The sequence below is a fragment of the Asterias rubens genome, unplaced genomic scaffold (assembly GCF_902459465.1).
Source record: "Asterias rubens unplaced genomic scaffold, eAstRub1.3, whole genome shotgun sequence".
NCBI lineage: Eukaryota > Metazoa > Echinodermata > Asteroidea > Forcipulatida > Asteriidae > Asterias > Asterias rubens.
The window spans coordinates 419704-429601 of NW_022985697.1; the positions used below are offsets into that span (position 1 = coordinate 419704).

General features: G+C 40.0%; 1 protein-coding gene across 4 annotated transcripts in view; it reads right to left on the minus strand.

The window, feature by feature from the left end:
• LOC117305726 overlaps positions 1-9898 on the minus strand; it is a 56581-nt gene that overhangs the window by 23814 nt on the left and 22869 nt on the right. For 2 of the 4 annotated variants that reach the window (XM_033790604.1, XM_033790605.1), the window contains exons 2-11: positions 8277-8561; positions 7064-7150; positions 6350-6412; positions 5794-5872; positions 5145-5230; positions 4698-4751; positions 2579-2683; positions 2039-2150; positions 1548-1650; positions 761-817 (exon numbers count right to left, since the gene is read on the minus strand). In XM_033790604.1, the coding sequence (XP_033646495.1) occupies positions 761-817; positions 1548-1650; positions 2039-2150; positions 2579-2683; positions 4698-4751; positions 5145-5230; positions 5794-5872; positions 6350-6412; positions 7064-7150; positions 8277-8423 (893 nt within the window). In that variant the 5' untranslated portion in view covers positions 8424-8561. Of the gene's footprint in view, positions 1-760; positions 818-1547; positions 1651-2038; positions 2151-2578; positions 2684-4697; positions 4752-5144; positions 5231-5793; positions 5873-6349; positions 6413-7063; positions 7151-8276; positions 8562-9594; positions 9647-9847; positions 9874-9898 lie in introns of those variants that run through there. The other 2 variants (XM_033790602.1, XM_033790603.1) reach the window with 2 other exon arrangements.

A 9898-nucleotide genomic window follows, 5' to 3' on the forward strand; every position in this document is an offset into this window, starting at 1 on the left:
ATTTCATCATCATTAGCTTCGACAAGTCAACTGTGAAGGGAGAATTAATAACGATCTATAACAACTAGATATATTAACAAATGCGTAGACCTACTAATGACTATCGAGTTTTCTTTTGATGTTCCTTTTTTTCTACAAACACAAGCTAGCGAGGTTTCCTCGTACCGCATACAGTGTATCGCTATATGCGGCTGGGCGGTACAGTGGCTAAATGGTTAAGACCAAACTTCGAAACTCGGGGGTCTAAAATACTCCAGGCTTAAAAATCCTGAAAGGGGTTTGATTATTATTTTCTCACTATAAATCACAACTCAGACATCACACTATTGAGCGAACCTTTTGACAAATCAACAGAACAATAGATAGTTCTGAATCTGTTGTATAACTGCCTTGTTTGTATTTATTGTGTACTTTTTCAAGCCTACTAGGTTCCTCAGTGTTATTTCCCCTGTTCACAGGGCCCTATTTACTCCTTAGGAGTATGCAGCACCGGCAGCCAAATTGCCGCACCGGTTGATAATCAGTCACATCAACAATCTCTACCCTCGCAGATACCCATTTATTCCCGGGTGAAGAGAAGCAGTTATAGTCAAGCATCTCAAACGAGGACAGAAGGGTCATGACCAGGATTTGAACCCACACTCTGATAGACTCAGTCATCAGACCGTTGTTGTGCTAGGCCCTAATCCCCAAGACCATATGGCTCAAATGTGTGTGTATCTCACACTGTAATACATACATTGTACAACTTATATCTTACCTACGAATTACTCCTTTTTCACACGCCGTGTACAGCATACTTCCATTGGACGTATACCTGTGAACACAAACAGTAATTAGGTTATTTCCTCAAAGAGCTTTTAGGTCTTTCCACTGGTTTTTGGGGGTATTTATTTTGTATTTATATACCTATTTGCATGTTAGATGAATAACGTCAGCTACAACTGCTTTTAGTCACAAGTTACTGCTTGGACTTGAATTTCCTCAGACTATTGACCCAATTCACCTGATGTCATCATCAGAATATCTTGAATGCGCCATTTTTGTGGTCAATGTCAACCTGTGTTATTCAGTGAAGTGTGCATTTTAGGCGACGCAGCATTTACAGGTAAACCTATTGACCACCAACATGGTGAGTGTGGCATCAGTTGCCACGTGTGATGCACGTGCAAGGGTCAATAGAGATAGTTAGGGCAAATTAGGGCAAGCTTTTATATAGCAACCTCCAGATGAGCAAACCCTGGTACCATAGAGCCAAACACATTCATTCATATGGTTGTAGGCCATCTTTAATGTAACTACGCAAACGCTTGCCCCAAATCATGTGCCATAGCAACTGTCTCTATAGTTTAAACGATTCAAATTGACATTGTCACTCGTGATTAACGTCTCTGCACCAGACAACTTTCAAATCTAATAAGCAAATGGCTTTCTTTTAGTTGGCACTAAATGACAAGTTGTCAAAACAGAAGATATTTAAAATAAATCTTTGTCAGCATCATACATACGGAATAAGAAAGAAAACTAATCTGACTCTCCGGACTTACTTGAGTTTCCATATTGCATCCTCCCCACTTTGTTTGAGTGTTTCTTGTACACCAGCATGAGGCAAGTAAGCACACACTTCACCTCCACCTAGCATTACCACGCCTAAGACATGAAAAGACACAGACAATAATAAGAATAATAATAATATAACAATAATAACAAGAGTGGTTTCACTCAGTGACGCTCAAGGCACTTTAACATACAGTGTCTTCCTGCAAGGTTTGTGAGACTACGATTGAATTATGAGATCTACTCTTTTACATAGCACTATTTAATGGTTTACAAGGTGCTGTGGGGCGATATGCTGCCAATCCAGCCAGGAACACCAGGGTGAACTCCTTCTTTTTTTGTAGAGTGAAATATGCTTGCCGTAAGCACAGAATTCCCTGCTTCGTTAAGCGCTGATTCTTTGCTTGCGGTAAGCAGAGCCACGAAATTGGGCCCAGGACTCGAACCCAAACTCTGTTAATGTGTGTAAGTATGTACTTACTACAGAAACCATCTTCTTCCATAGCGTTATATGGCCCTGGTGTTGGGTCCACACATTGCAGTACGGTCCCAGCTGAGATGTCTAAGAGAGTCCTTCCATCAAGCGTTACGACCTACAAACATTCAACCAAAGGTAGTCATCATCAATAAGTATTGCATGAAATTACTGCAACTTATAAAACAAAACCAATGTGTGTATGAGAGAGATTGGATATTGCCAGCTTGGTGTTTATATCCTCTTGTGGGAGTTTGCCGAGTTCCCTTGATGGGAAGATCATTGATACATACACTAGGGACTGGCATGGTAGAAATCTTAAGGGTTATCACCTCAGGGGAGTTTGCCGAGTTCCCTTAAAGCCATTGGACACTTTCTGAACAGAACAAAAATTTAAAGTTCACAGATTTACAAATAACTTACAAACCCAATCCCCATAGTGCCCCCCGGTGGGATTCCAAACGGGGTCCCAGAGGTACAAGGCGAGGCAAGACACCACTAAACCAACCTGACCACAATCTGTGGATACGCAACAGTCCATCCTACCTTGCCATGTCCATCAACTGATGCCGTGACGAAGGTGGTTTCACCAGAGCACCAGGGCCAACTGTCTCCAAGGAAAGTCACATCACGGATTATATCACTATGAAGCTGCAAGTCAAATATATCACAACACCCTAAAAGTATCACAATAACTCCTTTAAGCACTTTTAAATAGTAGATAATATATGTTTGACTAAGTTGGTTAAAAAGGCTAGCCTGTTATTTGTATTAAATGAAAATATCCTCTTTACAAATACTGTAGGCCTACATCATACTTCTATCTATGTCGGGTCCACAATGGCCAACAAAAGCTTCATTTATTTATTGCTATAATAAAATTGTTGTTTGCATATTAAATAAATTTAGCAAAGTTAAACAAATTAAACACTAAGTTCTGGGCCTTGGGCCTTCCAATCAAATTCCCAAATAATAACATCCAGTAAATACTCATAAAAAACAAACACATGCATTAAATATATGGTAAATTTGTCTATCAGCGTCTGTCAGGACCACAGCTTGCAGCAAAAATCAATTTACAGATTGCTGGTGTCTGGGCATAAGTAACACTGGTGCCTAGGCATAAAGAACACTAGCGACATAGGCATAAACAACACTAGTGCCTAGGCCTACAGAAATCAGTGCCATAGGCATAAACAACACTGGTGCCTAGATCTACAGAACACTAGTGCCCAGGGCCTAAGGAATAGGTCCTGTGAAACACTTAAACCAGTCTTGGCCTCATCAGCGGTCGAAAACTGTTCTCACTGGGAGTCTTACCTACAAACAACAATACATTAGCAATCGTAAAAAACATTCAATTGCAAGAACAAAACATAAAATGGTTACATACAATATATAACAAAACAAACATCGTAAGTCAAAGGAAAATAGTTGCAGGGGATGGGCAGAATTTAGATAAAGGTATATATACATCATCTGATCAAAAACTGCATTCTGTATAATTCAAATCAATATATATTTTAAATCACAGCAAATTCAAAAGTACAGTAAAGAAACAGAAGGTATAATTAGACAGTGTGACAAACAAAGCACCATAAGCGTCACTGCGTGACGGACCTGAGCGCTTTGTAAGAACCTTTCAGGACGCTTGGTGGCAGCAGACTTACCAGGTAAAACCCAATCTACTCGGTAATGTGCGCATGCTCAGAACTACCTAAACAATGGAAATTGACCTGGTAAGTCTGCTGCCACCTAGCGTCTCAAAGTCTCCCATTGAAGAGCAGAATGCTCTTCAATGCACCAGGTTTCATTGAAACCACAATACAGAAAAGGCATGAGATATTAGAAAGTTGGTAGATGTTTTTGCATAATGTACAAGTACATGCCATGGCTCAGCCCTGCAAGTCATACAACAAGCAAACAATAAGCACCAACCATAAAATATACATACAAAAGGAATTCACTTAAACATGATCCTGTGAACAAAATGGTTACACAATAAATGTTTCAACAAGGACTGAAAAAGGAGCAGTAAAGCATATAAGCAAATAAAGAAATTCAATATGACCATGAAACACAGGACTCCGGAAAGTCCTGAGTATAGAACGCTTAACACATTGGTGTAGTGTAAACAAGAAAAATGCTGCTCAAATATAGAATTCAAACTGCTTCTAGCCACCGGGCAAGCTCAGTGGTCTATTGGTAAGCCACAGAATGGCAAAGTTTAAGGGTTTGATTCACACAGGAGTAGTATGCCTGTAGATTTTTTTTTTTTCACAGTACTTGGGAAAGTACTGCATACACGCTATGCATAAAATGCATATATCACAGCTGCAGTTTCTTTATAATTTGTAATGAGATTTTAACCTGTCAGTTTGTTGTCAGGCTGTGATTGGTCAATATGGATTATGCAAATAACATCATTTGAGGAGGGCACCTACAGCTAAGGTTTACTTAAAAGAAGGTTGCTCATTGGCAGCGTGCGCAAGATGTGCTATTTTATTCTTTCACTATCATTTTACCTCTGAGATAGAGCATGATGACATTAATGCAAAAGGACTAAGGTATATTATGAAAGGGCACTGTATGGATTAATCTATTACAAGATACAAGTTTGAGGAAAATAAAACAGTGATTAAGTATAAAATTCAGGTATACTTACATCATATATATATAGTCGTGGAATGGACATTCGTAAATCAAAAACAGCTAAACCCTGCAAAGATAGACCATTAAGTGCATCAACATGGTTATATGACAGGGGGCTTGTTCTGTACCAATTGCATTGCACAGTATAACACCATGGTATAAATTAAGTCATCATGTTAACAAAACGTAAGTGATCTTCAGCATTCCAGGTAACTTTGTGGCAGGCAAGACTCTACACTGGTTAGATTGAAATTTGAAATCTGTTTTGGTAATTTCCACATATCAATCGATGTCACATCGTCGCGTTAGTGCGAAAGAGTTGTATCTTGGTGCATACTGCTTTTGTATGTACATGTACATCCCTTTTAAGCGAGATACGTCAATTTCAAACTCGGGCGTCCTGCCATTTTAGGAAATACAACATTTTGGCACTGACACAATTTTTAAATGCAACATTTACCTTCCCATTGACACAGGTACAAACTACTGTATTAGGGCACTTAGGGTCTACAGCCAGGCCAGTCCGGTCCTTACGGTTAAAAGCGCCTAGACAAAAACAAAACGGTTTCAAAGATTAAGTTTGAATAAACTGAATGTTTGTACAATTTGGAGGGAACTACGCTTGGTAAGACGATTCACTGTTTTGTTTGTTTGTTGGGGTGTTTGTTTGGTTTATTTCCATTTGCACAACTTGAAACATACACATAACAACAACAACAACAACAAATGGCGTTAATATCTTGAGGAGGTGTAACCCACATGTAAAATGAAAATATACTAGCACCAGGATAGCTTTGGGACCCAGAGTCCCAAAACATAACAATTGCAAAAGTGAAGGATTCAACGGACGTGGGTCGGTATGCCCAAATAACTAGTGGTGATCACAGGGTCAGCTTTTCCAATTTGATCCAAGTCCAAACAGTTTGGCGTGAAGTGACATGGGAGAAGAGGATTGAAATGATTCAAGCAACATGCCGACAACAAAATCCCGATCTGGAAGGGTTTTAATGTCCTTAACATTGGAATCATGTCACAGTTATGGTGGTATGGGCTTGGGGGGGGGGGGGGGGGGCAATTTAACCATCAAGAAAATAAAACATGATGCTTACAGCTTTCATATGTAATTAACTGGGCACCTGTTTCCACATCAACTACAGCTAATCTCCCTGCCGAGGTGGTGGCTAGTATCTGTAGAGATACAGAAAACACACAGTGTGAAACTTTAAGCTGACAACAGTGTCTATTTGTTAAAAGACAGCAAAAACTGTCACATTTTTTTACTCAAGAACATTGAATCCATCCTCATTTAGACAAGTCACAGCGGGTCACAACTGAAACTCTGGCCGCAGCACTCACACACAGATACCTACAGATATTTGAATCTCCTAAGCTCACCTTCAGGCAAGTTTTAAAATTTGAATTATTCATACACTTTTATTGACTTCTAATCAATGCGGGCAAAACAGGATTACCAAGCGAATTTCCATTTGTTGCATATTGCTTGTTACTGGTATTCAACTGTTGATGTCCTGAAAATCACGTGGAAAGTGGTTGGTAATCCTGTTTTTATCAAGGAAGAAGTTTCATGCTCAGCAAATTTTTGTGCTTACAGGCTTTAGGAAATTGGGCCCTGCTGTAGTTAGTTCTAAGCTCTGCTGGACTTACCTTTCTGCCATCACTTGTAAAACGTACAGCGTGAATATTTCTAGCTAGACTAAAGGTGGTAACCTGAATAAATCAACAACAAACAAATAAAGCATTACACAATGAGCTAGTCACATCGGCAATCATTTTGCAGTATAGTTATTTCATGGAGCTGCTTTCATGGAGCTTGCAGTATAGTTATTACCTTAACAATCTTTCCGAAATTAAGTTCAAAACAAATTGTGGGGTGTCGTGGCCAAGCGGATAACGGCACTCCACTCAAGCTCTGGTGTTTCTGTTCAGCAAAGTGTGGGTTTGAGTCCCGGTCGTGACACATGGTACTTGAGCAAGAAACTTAACTAAAATTACTTGTCTCCACTCGGGGGTAAATGGGTACCTGTCAGGCAAAGATGTTTCTTGTGATTGATTTAGCTTTAGCAGCAAATATAGCACAGGCTGTGATGGAGCTGGGATGGTTTAAGGAACGAATCAAATGGCCCAATAATGCTGGAAGCGCTTTGAGTATCTTCATAAGTTACTTTATAAAATAATCACTTGCTACTCAATATAAGAATGCAGCGCGCTCTAAAAAGGTTTAGTCTAAATATTTTCGAAAAGCCAAGCTACTAGATAAAATCGTTCCTTATATTAGTTGCAAAACTGTCATCTTGTTTTGGAGTGAACATACAAGATGGGTATTGTAGTGTCTTACAAAAGAGCAACTTTAACACTTACTGAGTAACTTTGCAGTAAGATGCATTTCTGTGCTGTGTATAGGTTTACCCTGCCATCAAAAGCCCCTGAGCAAAATAAGTAGCGATCCTGTCAAGAAAGAAAAAAACAAAACTATGACTGTTGATGTTTGGCTTGAAGTTTAAAATAGTTATTAACACTAGGGTGTTCAGGTAGTCCCAGTGGCTCTTCTCCCTGCCTTTCACCTTTGTAGACCTGGTTCGAATCCCGGAATGAAGCCTTACATGTGGATCAGGTCTATATGTAGTTTTTTCACCCACAAGTAAAACTGACATTTCTTCATCGCAGTTGGTGGCAAAACCAGTCGTTTGCCACAAGAGGGGGGAAAGCAGGGGCAATAACATGGTATCAAACCTTTCTAATATACATTTAACCTTTCCATTTTTGCTTTGATTTTTATATATATTTTTTTTCTGAGGGGGGGGGTCTGATCAGCGGCCTACAAGTCAAAGTAACAAAATGATTTTGAATGTCCCAAAGTTTCATAACTACAAAGAAATAGCCATTGCTGTATGGTACCAAAGAATTTGAGCATTCTGGTTGGCCTCAATAATCTCTTCCCAGCCTTTGAACCTCTGTGAACCCCAAACCACAACCTCTATGGACCCCAGCCCTAACCCCAACCCAAAACCTCTGTGGACCCAAGTGAACCCCAAACCACAACCTCTATGGACCCCAGCCCTAACCCCAACCCAAAACCTCTGTGGACCCAAGTGAACCCCAAACCACAACCTCTATGGACCCCAGCCCTAACCCAACCCAAAACCTCTGTGGACCCAAGTGAACCCAAAACCACACTAACCCCAAACCACAACCTCGCATATAGATTGGGTTCCAGGTTTTCAGGTTTGCATACATGTAGGTCTCGATCTGGAATTTTCCTCCCACATCAAAAAATAACAAGTCTTCGCCATCTTCTCTACATGATCATTTTTAGGAGAGTAAATGAACTTAAATACTTTAAAAAGATGTTAGGCCTGATGTTTTGACCCTAGCGAGTCTTTCTCGAACGCTACATGACAACACAACATATACTTCAGATCATGTACGTTGTGTTTATGTTTTGCCTTAGAGAAAGACTAGGGTTGAAACGTCAGGCCATTAACTGTATTTGCATTTATACCACCCCTTTAGTTGTTAAGCAGTTTGCAACACCTAATTTTAATTTCTCATTCCTGAAGAAAAATATACCAACCTTAGGACAGAAAGCAACACCTCTGACAGTTCCCAGGTGATATTTAAGGAACTGCACTCTACCCTCTTGCTGCATCATGGAATACATGCAGTACCTCCTAGCAACCAACAGCCAAGACCTGCTCCAAAATACACTCTGCTGGACCATCAATCTCAAACCGGTTTCATCCAGATACAAGCAGACTGGACCAGATTTATCTGGAACCAGGTAGCAGATCTGGCCTGGAAGACTGCATTTAGCTTGCTAATTGAACCATGCTAGCTTTGGATATAGATGTGATCTTTCCTGCAAATTTATGAAATGTAAAACACAACAAAATAATAAATCATCAATATCAAAGTGCCATAATTCATTAAAAAAAAAACTCTGGATAGCTTTCATTTCAAATGTTCTACTCTTAGGGATATTTCCAGTTGCAGATCGAACCAACCATTCAGTTTCTATAGTTGACTAGAATAAGTATTGTCACTAATTACTGAACTGAACAATTTATTGATTTGTGCCATTCATAGTCGTTAAACCAATGGTTATAGGCAAGAGATTGGCCGTTGGTTACCAGTTAGCCCTGGTAGAACGTCGTGCAAAATGGTGCACTGGAGGAGTCCAACCTAGGCCCAATTTCATGGAGCTGCTTTTTAAAAGCAAAAATAGCTTGCTCATATTACACATGCCATTTATACATCATTTGCTTGTGTCTGGTAATTAGCTGGCGTTTACTACATGTAAGCATAACAATTAAGTGGAGTCTTGGCCGGCAATATGATTTTACTAATCGTTTGCTTAAACAAAATTCTGTGCTTAAGCAGCTGCATGGAATGTGGGAAAAGTTTTCGTAAGGCGACCACTTTTTCATTCGATGTAAAATAACACAGTATCTAGTTAACCTCAATGACAATGAGATATCCCTTTTTTGTAAAAAGGAGTGAAAAAGGCAGTGGTGGCGCCATACGGAAAGTTGCCAGCAGCCAGCCTTTGCCCTTGCTTGGCCCATGCCATGAAGTGGCCCTGGTCGAGTATGTCATGTATATACGGGCTTACACTACAGAAGTTCCCTTGACTTGACCGACACTGACATTATTGACAGACAGCCCACCTGTGACAATGAGTTGACACTGACACGACAGTGTCATGGCATGGAGGAGTACTGCCTCTCATTCTCAAAAAACATTCAAAGCAATACCAACAATAATGTTAACTTTAATTTATCAACAAAAATGTGTCACACAACAATGAACAAGTCACTGGCATGGTCAGTGCAGTGGTCACATGTCACCACCGCCATGACCGTGCATGAAGCTATAGTTCCATGTCACATCACACAGCACAGTGTGACAGTCAGGACAGTCGGCGAGTCCGATCAGCTCAGCCGAGTCTGACTCTGAACCGAGTCTGAGGCTGAGCGCTGAGACACTGTTTTTGTGAAACACAGTATCGCTTTTTCAATCTCCCAAATTTCAACTGAAACATAAAATAAAAATAGCATCTATGATTTATGGCCAATGCAATACTACAGTACTGAATTGAGAGTTTAGAGAAATCGGTTTTATACCAGGGGTTTAAATTTAACTTACCGTGCGACCAGCGAACCTCATCGTCAAATCACACAGAATGCAATGAGTTGA